This window comes from Mirounga angustirostris, unplaced genomic scaffold, assembly GCF_029215605.1.
Source record: "Mirounga angustirostris isolate CCGP_5_RB_7025 unplaced genomic scaffold, mMirAng1.0.hap1 SCAF_10, whole genome shotgun sequence".
Lineage (NCBI taxonomy): Eukaryota > Metazoa > Chordata > Mammalia > Carnivora > Phocidae > Mirounga > Mirounga angustirostris.
The window spans coordinates 19,852,165-19,874,051 of record NW_026991718.1 but is presented as its reverse complement, the minus strand read 5'-3'; the positions used below and the strand labels follow the sequence as shown (position 1 = coordinate 19,874,051).

The 21,887-nt window shown below is 55.7% G+C and overlaps 1 protein-coding gene across 4 annotated transcripts in view; it reads left to right on the top strand.

Annotated features, from left to right (window-relative positions):
• DNMT3A (DNA methyltransferase 3 alpha) overlaps positions 1 to 21,887 on the top strand; it is a 97,956-nt gene that overhangs the window by 8,544 nt on the left and 67,525 nt on the right. For 2 of the 4 annotated variants that reach the window (XM_045884210.3, XM_045884209.3), the window contains exon 2: positions 18,237 to 18,471. In XM_045884210.3, the coding sequence (XP_045740166.1) occupies positions 18,409 to 18,471 (63 nt within the window). In that variant the 5' untranslated portion in view covers positions 18,237 to 18,408. Of the gene's footprint in view, positions 1 to 17,350; positions 17,717 to 17,883; positions 18,090 to 18,236; positions 18,472 to 21,887 lie in introns of those variants that run through there. The other 2 variants (XM_054509642.2, XM_045884211.3) reach the window with 2 other exon arrangements.

The following is a 21,887-nucleotide window of genomic DNA, read 5'->3' as shown; positions in this document are numbered from 1 at the left end:
GGCCCCAGGAAGGGATGGAAAGGGTTCTGGGGAACTCCTCTGGCATGTGGGCTCAAGCTGCACCCAGCTCTGTGATCGGGAGGCCCATGAGTGGGTGGCAGTGACCCAGGGGACAGGGTGGAGAGGTGAGAAAAAGCAGCTACAAATTCCTCTGTCTGTTGCTTGGCAACAGCCCCCACCTTCCCCTTCCATAGCCCCCCCCCCCCCAGCGCCAGCCCCCACACATGGGTGCCCTCTGGGAGTTTGCTTTCCCCTCTGAGGCTGCCCATTTAACATGATACGAGAAAGGGTATGCGTCCTTGTCTGTCTCTGCCCCACCCCTGGATTAAGGCAGGAAGATAAATATGGTACCATGCAAGCAAGCGCGGAGCAGGTCCCTCTGCCCCACTCCCCTTCCCGCGCCCTGAGCCCCCTGCCCCTAGGGGACGGAGATGCTGGGCCCAGAGGAGACTTGGCAGGCCGGGCGGCGGGCAGACCTGGATGCGCATCTCAGCGCTCGGAGCCCGCAGTTCCTGTCCCCGGGTCCTCGGGCCGGTCCTCGTGCCGCAGGCTCTGCATCTGTGCATCAATCAGGGAGAAGAGCCTCCGCCTCTCCCCCGCATTGCCCGAATCAAATGCACGCTGTCTGAAACACAGCGAGCGCTGGTCCTGGCACACAGTAGGTGGCCAGGAGATACGAGTTCCTTTTCTTTACGTGGGGTCACGAGAGGGCTGCATGAGGGTTTCTGTGGGGACCGGGCAAGATGACCCCCCGCGAAGGCCCTGTTGCTCCCTCAGACCCCACCAAGGTTGTCTGTCATCCTCCCTGTACGGGTCTCAGGGCTGGTGGATCTCAGGCCCTGGCCGCCTGGTCTCTGGGCCTTTCATCTGGATGCACGAACTTCAGTCTTATTAGAGTCCATGCCCACTGGGGCCCTCGCTGGTCCCCTAAGCCCTGGGCCTCCTCTCTCGCTCCCCTCTGGTCTCTTTGGGCCCAGAACAGGCAGTGACTCTGCTGGGTTCTGGGCCTGCTGGCAGAGTCGGCCCTGCCCCCCGGCCTGGAGGCGTGGAAGGGTCTAGACCACAGTGGGCCTGGCAGATGGCATGCGGATGGATCCTAGTGGGGTTATGACCAGCGACAACGTGGTGCCTATTGCCATCCCCTCATGCCCGGCTCCCTTCCTATCTGGTAGTGGCCTGAGGGCCCACCTGGTACTGGAGGCTCAGCTGGGAAGCCCACTGGGGCCGGGCAGTTGCTTCTCTGTTTTCTTTGGTCAACACCCTCTACGCAGCCTGGACTCCAGGAGAGCTGGGTTTCCGTAGGAGTGAGTGGCCAGGGCCCCACCTTGGCAGGCCTGGCAGCTCTCGGGTTTCTGTCCAGAGGTCCCCTGCTTCAGATCCTCAAATAATGTTCATCTGTTCCTTTACTCAAGACCTACTATGCACCGGGCACTGGCCACAAAGATGAAAGGGACTGAGGCGGTCTCTAAGTGCACAGTGAGATGCGTCTGACCAGGGCGACTGTTAGAATCCAGGCTGGTGGAGAGAGCTCTGGACACCACGGGGGCTCAGAGAAGGGACGTCTCATTCAGAGGGGAGAGAAAATCAGGAAGGGCTTTTTTTTTTTTTTAATTGAAATTTAGTTGACCTATACTATTAAATGAGCTTCAGATATACAATATAGTGATTCGACAATGACATAATGACGTGCTCCTCACGATACCGTTCTAAAGCGGTGATGCTTGAGCAGAGCGTCAGAGGGCAGAGAGCAGTGAGCCAGGGGGTCAAGGGCACTTTCTGACCTGGTGGGATATGAGGGGTGGTGGGCTGTGGGGCCGGAGGGCGGGGCTGGAGCTGGGCCGTGGAAGGCTGGGATGTAGCCCGCTGAGATGTCGGGCTTGGAGTAACGTGCCCGCATTTATACCTGCGAGAGCCCTCAGGGGCCTCCGGGCGAGAGGCTGGGGGCAGGGGGAGCCTGGGCAGAAGGGGAGAGCAGCAGTGTGGGCGTGGAGGCGGGGCACCTTGTGAGGCATTTTGGGAGCAGAGCTGAGCAGAGCTGCCAGGAACGGCTGGGCCATGTCACCTGGCCAGCTGCGTGGGTGCAGGTGGCAGCCGTGGAGAGGCACAGGTGGGGGTAGGCTGGGAGAGCCCTGGGGGTGCTTCACGTGGGGGAAGGGACTGCAGTTGGGGGGCCCAGCGTGGGGCCCGGTCCAGCATGATGGATTAGAAGGGCGGGCACATTTTCTTCCATAACTGTGGCCACCTCTGTAGATTTTTGAGGAGGGAAGTAACTGGGGGATCCTGATGTCTGGGGCCCTGAGCAGGGGCTTGTACTTCTCAGGAGCCCCCTCAGAAGATGAGCCTCGGGGCGCTTGGGTAGCTCAGTAGTTAAGGTTAAGCGCCTGCCTGCCTTAGGCTCAGGTCATGATCCTGGGCTCCCTGCTCAGCGGGGAGTCTGCTTCTGCCTCTGCCCCTCCCCCTGCTCATGCTCTCTCTTGCTCGCTCTCTCAAATAAATAAATAAAATCCTTAAAAAAAAAAAAAAAAGATAAGCCTCAAGGCCTAGACTCTGTCCCTGGGCTCCCTGGCTGCAGGACCCCGGGTGAGTCCTGTCACCCTTTGAGAACACTATGTGAATTGCAAAGTTGGCATCCACCCTCCCTTCAGAGGCAGGCCTGCCGAGATAGTTGGGGATTAGCTGGGGACAGGAGTTTTGGGAAGCAAGTAAAAGAAACAAACAAAAACTTTCTCTAAAATAGAAGTGAGTCTTCTGTATGTCACGGGAAAGGCCATTTCCAGAGAACTTCTAGAAAAACGACATGAGCCAGGTTAACACCACTGAGAGAAGAGGCAGAGTGTAGCATTGTGCCAGGGCCACCAGACCCAGTGCTGGACAGCCAGGGGTCTCACCTTGGCCCTGCCACCTCCTAGCCGTACCCTTGGGCAAATCATGCCATGCTCCTTAGCCTCAGTTTTGCCATCTGCAAATAACCTCACAGGCTTGTGTGAGCTTGTTTGAAACACTGCTTCTTGCACTAAACCTGAGTATTTTATGTCACTCGTCACACTTTTAATGTCCCCCATCTTTTAGAAGAATCCTTATGCGGTTGGCCTCACGGGTGTTCGAGAATTAACCTTCAGCCGCGCGGGTTCCCGGTCTGGTGCTGCGGAGGCGCCCGCGTGCGTGCCCCTGCTTTCCCGCTCTCGCTGGCTGAGCTGCTTCTTGCTCTTTGCCGCTGGGAGGCCTGTCCCACCTCAGTCAGTTGTCTCCTCAGTCAGTTGTGAGGAGTTCCCTGTCCTGGGCAGGTCCATTTATCACGCTCCATGGACTGACTCTCAGGCCTGGGTCACCCTAGTGTATTTGAAGAGCATCTAGTGGGTGACATGGGAATTAGGGGAGTCGGTTCCTTTTCTCCTTAATAAAGGGAGGACAGAACTGCCCACGGCTGTGTGGAGAGCAGAGGGCGAGGGAGGGAGAGGCTCTGCACTGTGCACGGCCCGGGCGGAGCATGGCTGGGACCTCGCCCAGGAGCTGCCTCGGAGGGCCAGGGAAAGGGCTGCAGGGCCCTGGTGGGGTCTGGGAGATGAGCTTGGGGTGACCCTGTCTGGACAGTGAGCAGTACACATGGTGACCATTGGCTGTATCCTGGCCCCCGGGGCATGCGGCCACGCCCAGGGGGAGACCTTCGAAGCATCTCTGCCTTCTGGAGGAGGCTCTGCGGGGAAGATGGCTTCCCGGCCCGGGGCTCCCATGGTGGTGATGTCAGCAGGAAGGCCTGGGCCGGAGTCAGGCTGTCTCTGGCCGAGCAAGGGGTTGGGGTGGGGACCACTCTCGATTTGAGTGTGGAACCCGATGCTTCTCTGGATTTGTACAGACCTGTGCGTGTGCCCCGCCGGAGGGGCAGCCCTCTGGAAGCTGGGCAGATATGGACTGAGGGTGTGGTGGTGTAATCCGATGAAACGGAGAGCCGTAATTAATCTGGCATGCCCTTAATGGTATGCATAATTGTGCTGCATGGTAATTAGGTGTCAATGGTAAGCAGTTCAGATAAATGTTTTTGTAATTGGTATTAATTTTGCAGAGGCAAACTAAGTTTATGCGGTTTTTCTCTTCTTGCTCTGTTAGTTTTCTAGCACAGGCAATTCCTAGCTCTTGGAGGAATTCTATTGCAAATGTTTGTTTATCGGGCGATGTTTTGTGTTTTCTCTCGGAACAATGTTATGAATGGTTATGAGGTTCCCAAGCTGGTTTCCAAATGCCTCTTTGGCCCAGACCGTAGGTGAAATGTATGACGCATGTGCAGGGCGCGCCTGGAGTGGGAGAAGAGTGTGTGTCTGTGTGTACCTACGTGTCTGTCTACATATGTGTGTCTCTGTGTGTCTGTAACTGGCTGTGTGTTTGTGGGGGGAGTGTCTGTATGTGTGTCTGTGTGAGCACATGCATGTGCATGCGTGCACGCGCATCTGTCTGTGTGTATCTGTGTGTGCATGTGCGTATGGCCACGATGACAGATTCTGGGCTCTGGTGTAGACGTCATCTGTCCCTGTGGCCAGGGGCCTTGGACTGGGGGATTCGCGGCAGACTCGGGCTTGAGCCCCCAAGGGGGGACTCTGGGTCAGGCCACAGCGAGCGAGAACCACTTGTGGGTGTGGTCTGAAGCCAGAGTCTAGGTTCTAGGTTTCCTAAGGACACGTCACTGGCCTTTTGGCCTGATTGATCACATAATACTTTTTTAAAGACTTAACATTTATTTAGTGCCCATTGTGTACCAGGCATTGTGCTAAATGGTTGACTCGGATTCTCGCATACCTTAAAATGGGTTTATAAAGTAGGGGCTCCTATTTACTGCACTGTACAGATTGGGAAACCCAAGCCCACGTCTCTGAGGGGCAGAGCCGGGGTTTGAGGTAGGGACCGGTTGAGCCTCCCTAGGGCTGAAGTGGGGGATGAATGGCACCAGGGCTGCTGGGCCAGGGGCTAGTGATTCTGAGGGCTGCTGCCCAGAATCTGGCGCTCTTCTTCCTCCCCTCGGCCCCCTCCACAAGAGGTTTGGTTTTGGGTGGGGCAGAGGGTGAGGAGAAAGCAAACCAGGGACCAGTGGGTAGTTCATTTAGCAGTGGGTAGAGAGGACAGCAGCTCCGAGGCCCTGAGGACCCTTTGGGGGACATCTTAGTTTTGGCCTGGGAGGGGGTCAGGTGGGTGGTCGCTTGGTGTCACTTGATCTGGGAGGAGTGAAAGAAGCATGTGCAGAGATGGTGGGGAGAGAGTGGTCCCAGGCAAGCCGGGGACTCAGCCTCCAAGCGCCTGGAGGGGTGTGGGAGACCAGCCCCCCTTGCTCCCTGTGGTTCACTGACACCCTGACCTGGGACCCTCACAAACCCCTTCTCCCTGGGCATCTGGGGGCTCGTGCAGCAGGTGTACGTCCTGGCCTGAGAAAGGTGACGCAGGAGCCCAGAGCCCCTGAAAGTGGCCCTTTCCATTGACACAGTGCCTCGGGGAACTCTGCTAAACGACCCCTAGAATGGGGCTCGTGGGGGGTCACTCTGGGCACCGCAGCACTGTGCTAGGGATGTTGTAGCTGCCTGGGAGTGACTTCACACAGTCCTCTCTGCCTCAAGGGTCACCTGGAATAGGCAGGAGGGGGAGGGGCGGGAGGGGGAGACAGCTGTTGGCCGTTCAGGGGGCCCTGCAAGGTGCGAGGTGTGAACTCTGACCTCATCTGTTTGGGAAAGCAGACATGTGCATGTACACATGGAAAGCAAAATGCCCACACAACAGAAACTGATTAAAGACCCCTGGTTGGGTGGTCGAGGAGAAGCAGTGGGAGTGGGGGGTGCTGAGGGATGGAGGAGAGGGGGCCCTGTCAGAGGAGAGAATGGTGTGAGTGTAGTCACAAGTGTGGGGACGGAGGATGTAAGCTGGGGGACAGTGACTGGTCCTGGAACGATGGGGGCGGGGGGGGGGGGTTCTGCAGTGAGCCATGGGCATAGACCAGGCCAGAGTTTAGATTTTACTGTGCGTGAAAATCACTGGCATCATGGGCTTTTTAAAATATCAGCTTTCCTGAAATATAATTCACATACCGTACAATTCACCCATTTAAAGTGTGCAGTTCGATGGTTTTTAGTACATCCACAGAGTTGTACCACTGTCACTACCATCGATTTTAGACCATTTTCATCAGGCATCATAGGTTTTTTTTGTTTTGTTTTGTTTTTTTAAAGATTTTATTTATTTATTTGACAGAGAAAGACACAGCGAGAGAGGGAACACAAACGGGGAGTGGGAGAGGGAGAAGCAGACTCCCTGCCGAGCAGGGAGCCCAATGCGGGACTCGATCCTGGGACTCCAGGATCATGACCTGAGCCGAAGGCAGTCGCTTAACCAACTGAGCCACCCAGGCGCCCCAGGCATCATAGGTTTTGACCGAGGAAGCCATGTGTGGAAAATCTTCACTGAGTGGCTGGGGTGGGAGGTCGAGGTACGAGAGGCAGGGAGGCCCGTTGCACAATAACCACCAAGGCCGAGGCCTGTGGTGGTGAGGGCCAGGGCGGAGGTGGGGATGGAGGCCTGAGGATCAGGTGGGGGAAGGGGGATCTCAGTTCTCTTCGGGGTTTGGGACTTCAGCAGCTGAGGGGAGGGTGCTGCCACTTCCACAGACGGAAAGAAGCCAGAAGAAACAGGAGGCATCCGGTTCTAGAAGAGTAGGATTTTAGTTGACTGCCAATCAGCCAGGTGGAGATGTTCAGAAAGTGGACTCCGAAGCCTGAGTGTCTCAGCAGGGGGAAGTTAGAGGGCGGCTGAAGGTCCAGCGGGACCCCAGAGGGTGCCCACTAGTAGAGACAGAGCAGAGGGGCCCGCGGGGTGGGAGAGTCAAGGGTGTGGAGCCAGGTGGAGGCATGGACGGGGGAGAGAGCCAGAGAATCCCCCACCCTGTGAACTTGCAGAAGGAGGGGTGTCTCGGGGCTCAGCAGTGGCGCTCAGTAGATGATTGACGTGCTGGAAGTGGGTAATGGGTGGCTGGCACGGATGCTGAATTGAACTCAAGGACTGAGAGGTTGGAAAATGGCCCTTTGAGGCTGTGGGTGACCGTATCAGTCAGAGTCCATTCAGAAGACAGAAACCACATAGTGATTTGAACAGGAAAAGTTCACCATCGAGACTTATTAACTACAACAGGGGATGGGAGTAATGAGAGATTGGCTAGTGAGCAGTAAAACGAATGGCTGAGAATCTAGAAATAGCACATTTGAGACCAGCCACTAAGGGGAAGAGGCCCCCCAGGGCTGAGACCTTTGCTGGAAACCTGCCCCCTAGAACCCACTGGAAGCCCATCCTTTGGGTCCCAAGGAAAGCTGTGCATGAGGAAATATCTTGCTGGGGGCACAGTTGCCACTAAAGCCCCCTCAAGGGGAGTGTTGGGTGAAGCTGCTGCCGGTCACACACGGCAGAGGCCAGGCCCTGCAGGAGCCCCCTCCCTGCAGGAGCCCCTTCCCTGCAGGAGCCCGGTGCTGGACGGGGCAGGCCTGGGGGCAGGACTGGGTGTAGGGGAGCCACAGGGGCAGCGGGATCTGGCTGCTGGAGGAGTTGTGTATGGTGCTGGAAACCTCAGAGAAAGCACACTGGGTCTAGGGAAGACGGCTCCCTTTTCTTCAGTGTCTCTCCATCGCCCTCTGCTGGCGGAGTCTGACGCCGGGCCCTCTGGCCAAGGAGAAATATTTCAAGGGCCTAGCTCCATTTTCACTGAGCAGGAAATGAAGGATGAATAAATCCATAACTGGCACCGTCTACTCCTTTGGCTGCACAGTTCCATTTGCACCTTTTACGCACATTTGGGCCCCCCGACAACTACCAAATAAGCTATATTTCTACCTAGCAAGACACAGCTATTTTTCTCACTGAGGTTCTCACCCTTTTCCCCAGATGAAGAGTCCCACCAATCATTGTATCAGCCACTGTCTACATGAATAACTTCTCAAATTCAATCACAGTCCCATTGACTATTCTCTTCCCTAAAGACTAAATTATAGGGGCGCCTGGCTGGCTCAGTCGGTGGAGCGTGCGACTCTTTTTTTTTTTTTTTTAAGATTTATTTATTTATTTGAGAGAGAGAGCATGAGCAGGAGGAGCAGAGGGAGAGGGAGAAGGAGAGAGAATCCCAAGCAGACTCTGCGCTGAGCACAGAGCCTGATGCGGGGCCTGATCCCCAACCCTGAGATCACAACCTGATCCAAAACCAAGAGTCAGATGCTTAACCAATTACACCACCCAGGCCCTCTGCGCCTGCAACTCTTGATCTCGGGGTCGTGAGTTTGAGCCCTTAAAAAAAAAAAAAAAGGACTAAATTATAAAGTTAACTTCCAACAACTGGTGTATGAAATAATGGGAAGAAAGAGGGAAAACAAGAAAACAGTTACCATGTACAAATAAACATGTATATATATCAAGTAAATAGAAAATATGCAAAACTACTACAGTTCTCATTTCTATATTTGTTTGCAAGGCCACATCTGCTGTCTGGCTCCTTTTTCCCATTGCCCACCCTACATTTCCTCTGCGCTCAGCTGGACTCTCAGCAGGCCAGCCTTCTTTTACCTGGTGCAGTGACCTAAACCTAGATTCTCGAAGGATCCGAATCCCCGGTTGTCCTATCTTCTTTGTTGTTGTCACTGTTACTGAAGTTTTCCCTTAACCTTAACTTTGGGGCATGGAAATTCTAAGAGGTAACTGAGAGAATCCTCTGGATTTCAGACATGGTCTTCCTTGCTTCTGTTGTGAACCAGCAACTCATTTTCTCTTTGGTAACCAGCATCGATCACCCAAGCCAGTGGGGTAACTCCTTTTTCTGTCTGTTGGTTCAGTGGCAGAGGGATCCAAAAAAGCCAGGCTGTTGACTTGCCTTCCAGAGGAACCATGGTGGTGGGGATCATGACATTCAGCACTCCTAGAGGGTTTCAGAGACATGGGGTGGGGGACTGGATGCAGGGGCCAACGGTCTGGAGATGACAGGTGTGGACCACGGGCCACCTCCACGGGAGGGGAGGACAGAATCTGACCCATGCTCACAGCCACCCCAAACAGCAGGCCCTGTCGGGGTTCACAGGGCTGATTCTCACATGGACCCTCAGCCTGGCCCCTGACCCCGAGGGCGTGGGATGCCCATCTGGCTGCAGCAGCATGCGTGGCTCCCGACAGGGCATCTCCTGACTTGTCACGCTCAGAATTGCATGCTCCTTTCTGGAAGTCTGTACTGGCTCTTTTCAATGCCCAAGGACAACTTCAGCTCCTTACCAGCATCTATTTTGGGTATAAATCTTTTTTTTTTTTTTTTTTTTTTTGCCTCCTTGCTTTTGGGGCTGTGTCATGGTAACCATTAGTATGAGCAGAGGAGTCTGATTCAGCTCATCTCCGCTAGTGTGGCCGATAACATGGCAGCAGGTTTGGGGTGATCATAAATGCTCACACTGGTGCTCTGGCCTTGAGGGTGGTGTGAGAACCACAAGTCATCTTGTGACTCCAGAGCCAGACAGATGTGCTTTGAAGTGGCAACAGGATGGCAGGACTGTTGGCCTGTTGCCAGTGGCTTTGGGTATTCTATGTGCAGCTGGTGGTTTGGATGGGAGAGACGTTTCTGGAAGCCAGGGTAATGGTATGATGATATGCATCTCACTCATGTTAAGAGAGAATGAGCAGTCCAAAGGAGAGATACTCATCCTTCCCCACACACATCCAGCCCAGTCTTGTGACTGAGAGAGGCTGTGGTAGGGGGGAAAAGACTTGGCAGATAGACATCTCTGTCTAGGAAGCCCTGATTGCTCCCCTCAGCCTTCTACTGGCCCCCAGCTTACCAGCCCTGGAGCTTATCACCACCCTGGGCGGCATGGGGCACAAGATTACTCTCCTGCCTTCTGTCATCTACAGGAGTCATTTGCTCCTCCTCCCAAGCTCAACTGGCAAATTCAGCTATGCAGCTGTTATCTGTGGGCTGATGTCACAGCAGGGGCGTAGAGAGCTGATCTGGGGTCTATGCTTAGCGTGCACATCCATGACAGAGTGCTGCCATGTTTGTAAGGCCTCTGGAGTTAGATGGACCTGGATTCACAATCCTGCTCTGGAACTTTCTACCTGCGCTACCCCGGAGAGGGAATAAACCTCTTTTGGCTTCAGGTTCTCCTCCTATAAGATGGAAATAACAAGAGAACGTGCTTCAGAAACTTCACAGGATGGTTGTGAGGCTGAAATGGGACAGGGCATGTCTCTTAGCGAGGGCCTGGCACATGGTGGGTACTCAGCAAATAGCCGAATGAATGATGGCCACACTGGGCCGGGCACCGAATGCCATGATTAGAAGATTGCATTGCTTACCACCATCCCTACCCCTGCCCCCTCTGCAGACAGGCCTGACCAGGAAAGGGAGGCTAACCGGAAACTTTGCTTTTGGACCAGTCTGTGCCCAAAGTTAATATGTCTGTCACAGTCACATGTGAATTATAAGAGGACATGATGGCGTGGAAAACTCTGGACTTCAGGGTAGGACAGACCTGGATTTGAATCTGGTTCCACCGTTTAATCATGACCTTGGGCAGCTTTGTTAACCTCTCTATATTGGAAAATGGGGAAAAAATGGCCCCCGCTTCAAAAGGTCGGGGTGAGGCGTAAGGATGAACGAGATGTTGCAATTGTAAAGCTTTATTCACAGAGGCTGGAACATCGTGGGAGCTTCCTAAGTAAAGCTCCTGTTTGAGCGATGTACGCTCACAGGCACTCGGGGGATTTCAAGAAAAGGAGAGAAAACTGTGGGCTGGATTAGTCAGGGACTAACAGTTGTTAAAATGTATTGCGTATTTTCTTCGTGCCAGGCACCCTTGTAAGCGCGTTCAATGCACTTCATTTAGAGTCTCGCAACAGCCCCGTGAAGTGGCTCCTGTCATTCCCCCCGTTTTACAGCTGAGTAAACTGAGGCTGTGGGCCACGGTTCTGCCCCAGGTCACACAGCTGTTAGAGTAACCAGGTCAGGATTTGAACCCCCGCAGGAAGAAGCCCTTTAGGAGGCTGAGATTAGCATATGAGTCAGGACTGTCAGCCGCAGGGCGGACGCAGACTCACTCATATCACTCATACCCAAGAACGGAAAGGCTCCCATGACGGGGAGGTTTAGAGATGCCCTGCCTCCAGGTGCAGCGAGATTCGGGGACCCAGACAATGACCACAGTTTGCCATCCGTCTATCTTCAGCCCTTTGTTCTCGGGCAAGCCCTCCCCCGCAGGCAGCGGCTCCTGACTCACAGCCTACCCCGTAGCATCTTTCCATTGCACCACCTCGGGCCCGGGAGGCGTCTGATTGGCCCTGCCTGGTCACGTGCCCACTCGCCGCCCGGGGTGAGGGGCGGGGTCAGCGCCGAGGCACCCTACTCGGGCTGGTGGGGCGGGGAAGGCCGCTAGATAGCTGGAAACAAGCAAAGTCCACGAGGAGGAAAGCAGGCTTCAGGCGGAGGGGGGAAGGAGGGCCTGCTGCAGAGACGGTCAGACGTTTTTCAGCAGTGCAGATCCAGGGCTTGAGACGGAGTCCAAGGGGCTCTTATGGCGATGGCATTTGGATTGTTCTTGATGGAGCAAGGATTTAGGTTTGGGGCAATGCTGGTTTTGCTTCTGGAAGAGAAAATACTTCTGGGCGGCCCCTGTTGAGGTGACACCGTGGGGTCACGGTGTCAGTGCTGGTTGGGGCAGACGTGGAGGGGAGATTTGGGATGATCCGCGGGGGAGGGGCTGATGAGGTTGGGCTTCGGGAGGAAGGCGGGAATGGCGCGGCGTGGGGTGGGGGCGGGGCGGGGGCGAGAGGTGACGTGGCGGGGATGGCTGCACCGTGGGTCTCCGGCTGAGGTGGGCTGTTGAGTGAGCCAGCGCCGTGGTTAGGGATGTAGGCAGCCGTGGCAGGCACAGATGCAGTTTGGGAGGTGCAGCAGGCCCCCGGGTGCCTGGGCCGCGCCGGGTGCAAGTGATGTACTGGGAGATGTTAAACGTGTGGGAAGGGGTGGGGTGGGGGGCGGGGAAGGAGGTACCACGTCTGTAGCTGGTGATGGAACTCGGTGTGGGTGTGAGCAGCTAGCTGGTCATGGTTATGCTGTGGGATGTGATGGTTTCATAGAGCAACAGAGGTGGAAGGGCTGAGCTGCGCTCAGAGAGGAGGATGGAAGCCAAACCCAACCAATGGTTGCAGTGGGGAGGTAAGATCTCCTTCCCATCCCCGTTCTGTCTCTGTACAATTCCTTTTTTAATTTCCTCAGAGTAGTACATGCATATCATTGAAGAAGGCAATACCAGCATCTCTTCACCAGAGACGGGCTCCCACCCTCTTCCTCTTCGCAGAGGCCACCCCTTCGAGCTGTTTCTTCTAGCAACTTTACATCTCACGTTTCTGAGGAATGTGCCTATTTTTGACTCTTCCATTTTAGACATTTCCCATTGATTTCTTATTTAGTAAATAAAAACGTAGCTCTCCTACGTGGCCACGCTTTCCACTCCTAAAGAGTTCTTGGGGTGGGCACGCTATTAAAGGCACCCTACCGGTGTTCTTTCAAAAATGTTTTAGGCGCATGTGGATATATGCGTGTAGACGAGTGTTGTAGGCCCTATAATGCCCCGGCCCCCAAGACGACACATCCTCGGCCCCCGAACCTGTCAATATGTTACCCTTATGTGGCAAGAGGGACTTTGCAGTTGGAGATCTTGAGGTGGGGAGGTTATCCTGCACTCTGTGGGTGGGCCCACTGTCATCACAAGGGGCCTTAGAAGTGGACGGCGGAAGCAGGAGAAGCAGGGGAGCGAGGGTGGGAGCAGAGGCAGAGTCATGGCCATTGCTGACTCCAGGGACGGGAGGGGCCAGGAGCCAGGGCATGTGAGCAGCCTTAGGAGCTGAAAGAGTCAAGGGAACAGATTCTCCCTAGAGCCTCCAGAAAAGAATGCAGCCCTGCCAGCACCTTGATGGGTAGCCCAGTGACACGAACCATTTGGAACCTCTGACTCCCAGAGCTGCAACAGAGCAAATATGCGTTGTTTTAAGCCCTTAATTTTGTGGTAATTTATAACAGCAGTAGCAGGACGTTTCTATGTACATATGTGTATACATACACACATCCACACGCATTACATACGTGTGTGTGCAGACACACACGTATTTGTTAAATCAGTGAATGCAACCGTGTTCACAACCAGGCCTTACAGTATCCTGCCAGAGTTTCCTTTCTTTTTTTTCCCCCGGAAGTTAATAACAACCTTGTTTCGTCATCTGCCTTATTTTCTCTGTACCTTCTGCTGATTGCTACCTCACCTTCTCACAGCTGGTGGCGGGGCTCTCTGCAAGGGCAGTCACATCAAGTATGACATGTTTCAGTTCCAGTTCTCCAGTTTCTGCCGTCTGGGTTTGTGACACGTCGGAGCGGCCATTCTGGGACTTCCTTTTGTGGGCCTCCCTGGCATTCCCTTTGCCTTCTTTCTGGTTGGAGTTCCTGTTTTCTGGATCTCGTGTCTTTCTCTTGTTTGGCTTACTCCCGCTCCGGGACAAGGTACCTGTCAATATCCGAGTCCGTTCAGTTCCTGAGTCTGGATGGCGGAGTGCAGACAGGGAGGGACACCTGTGGTTTTGTCGGATTGAGAAGACGGTTCGGTGGTCGTGGGCATGGCGACCACAGCACTCAGCAGGCCCGAGTCTTGAGTCACACTCCTTAGATCTGAACACTGGCCCCCTACGGCTTCATCTGACCTCTTTTCACCTTAATCCTGGAGAATCCCTTCCTGTGTCTCGGGTGTCTTAGAGGACATCTGCTCGCGGTCCCTGAGAAAGGAGACCTGAAAATATCTTTATTCTACCATCGCACCTAAATGAGGATTAGGCTGTGTAAAGAACTCTAGTGGGAGAATTGTTTTAAGAATTCCGAAGGTATTGGTTCTTTGTCTTCTTGCTTTCCACATTAACGTTGAGCAGCTTGAGGCCATTCTGATTCCTGAACCTCAGTAGGTCACTTTTTCCTCCCTCTGTGCAGGTCTGTAGGATCTGCTGTTTGTGCCAGTGTTCTGAAATTTCACAGTGATGTGCCTTGTTGTGGGTCTGCTTTCCTCCATTGTGCTGACGTGCAGTGGGCCTTTTCAACTGGGCCACTCATGTCTTTCAGTTCTGGGAGATTCTCTTGTACTCTTTCATCAGTAATGTTCTCCCCTGTTTTTTTTTTTTATTTTCTGTAACTCCTGCTTTTCAGGTGTGCAAACTTCTGGACCAGTTCTCTCTCTTTTCCATCCTGTCCAATTTTCATTTTTCTTTTTAAGGTACCCTTTGCATTGAATTTTGCATCTTTACTAGCATGGTTTGTATTTCTACAGATCTTTTTTGTTCTCTGAATGCTCTTTGTAAATAGCACCACGTGCCCTTGTTTCGTGAACGTAGTCTCTTCTCTGTGCATGAAGTGTGTCTTTTCCAAGTTATGTTTTGGTTTGGTTTGGCTTCTTTGTTCTCCTTTCTATTTTCCAAGTCAGAGGCCTCCCTCAGACATCTACTGGTCCATGGTTGTCTTGTACAGGATTCAGAAGAGGGGACTGGGAGTTCTGTGCATGATGGTGGGGCTTGTTTCCTGGCAGATCCACCAGATCCTGGTTAGCCCCCACAAGCCGTTTGGACACCATTTGGGTTCTGGGGGCAGCATCTCTATCCATAGGCCTTTCCTCTCGGACTGTAAGATTCTCCAGAGAAGAAGGTAAGGGTCTGGCTGCCAGGGTTCGAGGAGCCAGTGAGGGAAGAGCTGGGGGCACTCAACATCAGCATTTAAAATAACCTTCATCTCCTTGATTTTGCTATATTACCGTTGCTCTCAACTGCGCCAGTCAACTCCGTGCAGAGACCCTGTGTTTTGTGCTCCCCAGAGGGTAAACCTTCAGACTTCTGGGGGAGGGGGTCTAGGGCTGTTCCTTCTTTCATTCAGTCCGCTTTATTTTCACACATGGGTCCTCTCCACCCCTGGCCTGGGAGGTACCGGGTGCTCTTGCCTCTCGAGTGTCTTTTAAGGATTCTTGTTATAAATTAGGTTTGTTTTGATTTGATTTTGATTTGAGAGCAGTTTTGTCTGAAATCTGGCCATCACAAGTCTGCTTTCCAGACCCCAAAATTGTGTTGGTGGTGTGTCCTCTTTGTTCGGCCCACTCGTGTGACTATACGTCTTTAAAAAAGCTTTCTACTAAGTTGGATTTAGAAGGTAGTGAAACTGGGTGTGTGTAGTCAAAATCCCAGTCCTTTTTCCACAACAGTTTTGTAACTGGAGTGGTAATAATGGTGAGCGTGTCAGTTGTGATTCCAGGACTTTTTTTTATGATGGGATTCCTTAAACATTTGTGGAAGTTATTGTTAGAAACATTATTTATGGCCCCTGTGGCCACTGGAAGTATAAAGGAGGAAATAAAAGCTGCCTGTCATGGTGGTAGGGTTCTTGGCATGGGTTCTTCTTTGGTGGTGGTTCTTGTGGCACAGCCCTTGGCGTGGGTGAGGAAGATGCTTCAGTGCTAGGAGCAGTAGAACCATGCTTGGCGAAGGACCATCATGGTGGACACAGGCTGCTGGTGTTGGGACCGTGGGCCTCGGGGCAGGTCCCTCCCCTCAGGAGGGCTGCTTGAGAGAAGGAAGCTTCTAAGGCCAGGTGGGAAGCACTGTGTCAAGTCCTGGACCATGGCCACCACAGGGGGCCCCCTGGCGTCGTGCAGCACGTGGCCTGCCTGGCCATATGCTGGGTGGATTTAGATGATGCCGGGGGACTCTGAGGAACACTTTCTGACAGGTCTGTTCCACTGAGGAACACGAACCTACAGACTGACCCAGGTCAGCTGAGTTTGCCGTGAGGTTAGCGCACCAGCTCAGATATCAGGGGAATGTGTGGAGGAAGGGGAGAAGGAAAGAGCGTTTCCCTTCCTTTCCGGGGTGTCTGCCCTCAGGTTCAGTGCCTTGTGATGTTCTGCTTTTCCTCCTACTTCTTCCTCTTCTCACTGGCAATCAGAGAGAGGTTCTCTGAAAGTGTGTTTTTTTTGTTTTGTTTTGCTTTTTTTCTCACAGAAGCTCCCTGGATATTTCTAGGCCTCAGGGCAGTGCTGAGACAAACATCTGGCAGAATCTGCCTCTACTTTGTGCCTGGGCCTTCATGGACTCCATGCTGGGGCTCTGGGGCTCCTGAAAGTGTCCCAGCCTTGTCTGCTTCTCCCCTTTGCCCTTGGCACCTCCAACAGCTTGGCAGGGCAGGGCTAGAAGACGCCTTGTAGATCATGTAGTCCAACTTTCCCATTTCATGGATGAGGAAGCTGAGGGTGGGAGGCCCTGGTCAGGACTAGAACCCACATCTGCTGACTCCAGGTTCAATGTTCTTTCCAACCAGACTCTGCCTCTCTTAGCTTCCGCATCCTTTTGAGGGTTTTGATGTGGGGCCGGGGCGGGGAGGGGGGGGGTCATTGGATATGTTTGTGCTAACAAACGGTGTGTGGGTTTGAAGCGGGAATCTCTGGCTGATAATGGAGGGAAGCCCCATGGAGTTCTGGGTTGGACCAGTTCTGTAATGGGCTCTCGGGAGTTGTTTCTGGGCGGTGGTGGAAGCTGGGGGACACAGCTTCACAGAGACCGCCCTCAGAGCTTTAGTGGGAGAGATCTGGATTCAAGCCTCTGCTTTGACTCTGGAATATGGACAAATACTGATCTTTTTGAGCCTGAGGTTCCACTGTAAACGAGGAATAGTAATAGTATCGGTAGCTGCCCGAAGGCAGGCAGGCGGGCAGGCCGGCCTGTCACGTGCTTAGCACCGCGTCTGACACACGAAGCACACTCTCTGTTGCTGTCTACGCACGCGTGTATTGGGGCAGCAACCGTGCCCGGAGCCCAGCCCGGTGCTGAGCTTAGCAGCGCGCATTGCACCTGGAGTTTCCCTAGGGCTCACCTGTGGGGCTTGGAGCACCTTCAGCCCGGTGAGGTTTTAACTTAAAGCCCCTCCTGCTCTGGCCCTAAGGAGGCTGCTCCCAGCTCCAGCCTCCCGCTCCACGCCCGCGGCAGAGCCCACCTCCCAGCGAAGCGCGCGTCCCCGGGGAAGGGGCTGCGCCCGTGGGAGACCCAAGCCTGTGCTTTCTCCAGTGCCTGGTTTTCCAGGGAGCCTTGGCTGGAGGGGGATGGGAGAAGAAGCCCAAGAGGGAGGGGAAGCCGGGGAAGCAGAACGGGAACTGGAAGGGGAAGGGTGTGGGTGGGCCCAGATCCAGCTGCCTCCCACTTTCCTTCTCCTGCCAATCCCCTCCCTGCAGGCGGGTGCACTGGAGGCGGGGGCTTGGCCCGTGTTTCCTCCTGGGGGGTGGGGAGCCAGAGAACTCGGTGTCTCTGAGCGGAGGGGGTTGAATCTGCAACACCCCCACCCCTAGCTGAGGCCTGCGGCAGGGGCTTTGTTATTTTACTGGCTTGAGGCCCACACCTGAAGCAGGGAAGATGAAAAGCCCCTAAAATTAAGCCGTGTGGGTGCAGAGGGCCCCCTCCAGCCCCCCAGTTTCCCGAGGCAAATGGGGCCGATTCGCGGGGTGGCGGGGAGAGCGGCCCCCGGTCCGCCCTCAGCGTGGCCTTGGCTGTGGCCTCTGCCTACCAGGACGTCCTCCCAACAGCACGGCGGACCTAGGCCTTCAGCCTGGCCGCAGCCCGAGTTCAAACTCAGCTTTCTCGGGGCCCGGGCGCTGGTCCTAAAGTGAGGTGACATTCATTTCACTACATCCTGTGACTGCAGCTCACTTCCTCCACGTGGTGGGAGCGGGGTGGGGGTGGGGGCGTGAGGGGAGGACAGGTTAGAAGGAAAATGTAGCAGGGCTGGGGACCTCTGGGATTTCCCAGGGGGTGGCTGGGTGGGAGGGAGGGTGCGGGAAGCTTTCAAAGGAGAGAACAGAAGTGAATGAAGAGAAGGGAGGAGGCAGGAGGCAGTTGGAAGGCCCAGAAGAGGCGCCCACGGTGCCACGGCAACCCGGAGGCCCCGGGGAGACTTGCCGCCTCGGAGGCAGGAGGCGGCCCTGAGTCAGCCTCGGTTTCCCCCGCTCTCTGGCGGGCTAGGCTGGCCCGAGCTGCTGGTGAGCCTGGGAAGAGGAGTGAGGTCGGAGGAACAGGCCTCACAGGGCGGTGGGGGGGGGCTGAGGGGAGGGGGGGGTGTCAGGTGGGGCCTGGGCTGGGGGTGCCCTGCCCTGCCCTGCTGACCCCTCTTGTCTTCCCCCCCACAGGTGGAGCCACTGGAAGCCCACACCGCAGGCAGCCGGAGTCCGAGTTTCACCGGGATCTATGTCTAAGTTCTAACTCTTGCTTACAAAGACCACGATAATTCCTTCCCCAAAGCCCAGCAGCCCCCCAGCCCCACGCAGCCCCAGCCTGCCTCCCACCGCCCAGCTGCCCGCAATGCCCTCCAGCGGCCCCGGGGACACCAGCAGCTCCGCTCCGGAGCGGGAGGAGGACCGCAAGGTGAGCGGCTGGCTCTGCCCGGGACCCCCGGGACCCCCGGGACCCCCGGCCCCAGCCTGGGGAGGGGAAGGGGGAGGGCCCGTCCCCGAGGAATGACAGCTCTGGTGTGCTGAGCGCTGGACCGCGCAGCTCAGTCTTCACGCTGGGCGGTGGGGAGGGCTGATGTTCCTGTTGGGGCCATGGCTTGTAGAGGTTCGGTCTTGGGGGTATGGCGGGAATTTGAAGCATGTAATCAGGCTCCAGGACCCACGCTTTTTAACTCCCCTGGTGTTTGAGCAGAGGTTCAAGCCCCGGGTCTGTAGACAGTGTTGGGGGGCAGCCTGGCAGAGTGTCCCCAAACCCAGATTCCTTCCTGGATTCGCCTGTACCAACGCTGTGTCCTCAGCTGGGTCACTTGACCTGTCTTAGCTACTCCCCAGGCTGTTCAGTAGCTTCTGGGAGGCCAAAGACCAGTTCAGGGAGGCTCAGTAGATAGGAGGCCGCGTGAGGGCTCCCCCTCTCAGAGTGCCAGGCACACGGTGACACCAGTCATCCTGGAGATGGTGATTTCCTGCCCCTCACCCCCACCCCGGGCTCTGAGTGTCACTTCTGACCATGGAGCCAATGACATCCTTGTTCTCAGAGCCCCCTGCGGGGTGACCTCATCACCCTCTGCTGAACTCCAGGATGGGCCTGAATCAAAGGAGATCCCAGCAGCCCCACAGGGATCCCTGCTCAGTCCTGAAAGGCTGCCTTGGGACCTCACCAAGCTGTGTCCCCCCACAGGAAAGCCACCCTGAACCCCTAACAATTGGGCTCTATTTTCGCTCTCTGGCAGTGAGATGCTAAACCACACCACCACCTTTCTGGGGAAGCTATACCAGCCATGGGCCTTTCTGGGGTATCCGGTCTGCTGTGCCCTGGTCCCCACATCTCCCTCTGCCTGTTCCCCTTTTCCTGAGCAGGAGGGAGGGGTGGTGATGCTCGGTGGGAGGTATAGCTTGTCCTTCTGGAACCAGAGTGGACACCTGGCACCAGGTATGGGCCCCTGGGCACTGCAAGGAGTGTCCCATCTGCTCGCCCACCGTTGGGGACAGCTCTGAGACCCACTTAAGCTCCCTGATGCGTCCCCACGCGTGCTCAGCTCCTTCCTGGGCTCCCTCAGCCTTTCAGCCTTTTTCTGTTCTCTGAGTGGTTTCCAGCCAGTTGGTTCTTGGGAACAATCCTTGAAATAAGTGGGGGCAAGGACTGATGGCCCTAGTTTACAGATGAGGAAGCTGAGCTCAGCTACTCAGTGGGGGGTCCAGATGAGAGCCTGGTGGATCAGAACCTTTCCTGCCGCCGCACCTGTGTCAGTCCCTGTGCGGACACACACGCAGGTGTGCGCACGAAGCCCAGTCACCTGCCTCCCCAGCCTGGAATCATGCGGAATGCCCTACTGGGGGGTGTATACCCAGCAAGCTGGGGAGAGAGTGCTTGCTGTGGCCTGCTGAGCCAGGCTCCTAGGGGCTATAGGTCCCCTTCTTTCTGACCCCACAGAGAAAGAACAGGTAGTCCAGGTTATCCTATGGGCCTCTGAGCTACTCCTGTCCCAGGCAGCAGTCGACCCACACAGAGTCAGGGCCACCTGCGGCCGGCCACCTGTGCTCTCGAGTGGAGGCTCGGGATAATTCCCTTCCCCTCATCGGGTCTGTTTTGCTCCTCTGTTGGATTAGGTGACCCTGACCCCCCTACCCGGTCTGATGCCCGGACTGGTGCTGACAGGGCTCTGTGTCCATACACTTGCAGGTGGGGGTCAGCTGCCCCCCGCAGGTGGGGAAGGTAGGGACAGTCAGGCCAAGCTTCCCTTGTTACCGGACGGTGCTGCTCTAGATAGCAGAGCCCCTGGTTCCCTCGCATGGAGAGCAGCAGAGCAGGCTCTCTGTTCTGACAGTTCAGGATAGAGAAAATGCACTGGACAGAGTCAGAAGCCCAAGGCCCTGGTCCCAGGCCCGAGTATGCCACTTCCTGGAGATGTGACTTCAGGCCATCTGGGCTCGCGTTTGCTCAGCTGTAAAGTGGGGATAGTAACTCTAGCTGTGCCTGTTTTACAGGGTGGTTGTGGAAGTCAGATGAGGTCATGGGCATGGAAATGCCCTGCAAACAGCAAAGTCTGGTCCAATTATGAGGGATTACGATTGCTATTATTATCTACCCATAGTAACTGTTCTGGCTCATGCGGCAACAAACACACCCAGCCCCAGATTCTGGTGTTGATAGAGCGGGCTGATAGACGGGGGCCGGGGCTCGGTGGGTGCTCCTCCCCAGACGCCCACACCCACGGGGCGCATGCTGGCTCACCTGGCACACCTCCCTGGCATCTCTGGGCTGGCTCCCGCAGCTCCGGGGAGCTGCCCGGGGGGGGGGGGGGCTGGTAGAGACACTGACAGCCGCCCACGGCAGCTGGAGAAAGCCAGGCCTGGGGCAGAGGTGCCATGTCACTGCAGAGGGGGAAGATGGGCTTGGGCTGCAGCCCAAGGAGCCTGGCAGAGTCGCCAGAGGCACCTGGCACTAAGGAACTGTTCGGTGAGCCAGAGGGAAGGGGTGTGGCCACCCCCCTGGCCTTGGGCCCCACGTGCCCTTCCAGCCTCCTTCCCGGCCACGCCTCCACGCACCTTCCACTCTGGTACTTCCTGGAGCCGCCAGCCCTTTGTTTATGCTCCTTCCTCCGCCTGGTGGGCCCTTTCCCTAACTTTCACCGCTCCTCTCTGATCAAAGCCTTTGCTTCCTTCAGTCTGCCTTGAATTACAGTTTGTAGGGGACCCGCGGTGATTTTGAGAATGCCAGTGGCACCTGGAAAGGTTAGAAATGCCAGTCAGAGCGTCTGGGGCTGGGGCCCAGCAGTCCTTGTTTTAGCCAGGCCTCCAGGGCATCTGAGAAGTACCAGTATGGGTAACATCCAGCCCCACTGCTGCCCCTGGAGGGCAGGGCCTGACTAGCACGGAGTAGGTGCTCAGGAAGTACCCGGTGGCTAGGGTAGGAAGGAAAATGAGAGTGGTAAGACCCCTCCACAAGGGAATAGCCGGGGGCCTGGATCTGGCAGGCTGGATGCGGAGCCAGGGGTAAGAGCTGAGGAGCTGGGAGTGCATAGAGAGGGGTCTGCCCAGCGCCCCTTCTCCCTGCGGCCTCCCCTACCCTGCCGCCCATGTGTCAGATGGGGAGGGAGCTGGTGGGGAGGCTGGGACCATGCAGGTTTGGGGGAGCTGAGCGCTGGGGTTCTGGCCAGGCTACGTCAGCTGGGGAAATGTGGCCACAGTGGAGGGAGGGGGAGCTGGTCTTATGGGATATGGGTGGGGAGGTGAACAGCAGGGAGGCCAGGAGCCGGGGTGGGGTGTCAGGCCCTGCATGGAGGGGAGGGGAGGGACAGAGGCAGCAGCAAAGGGGACCAAGAGCATTCC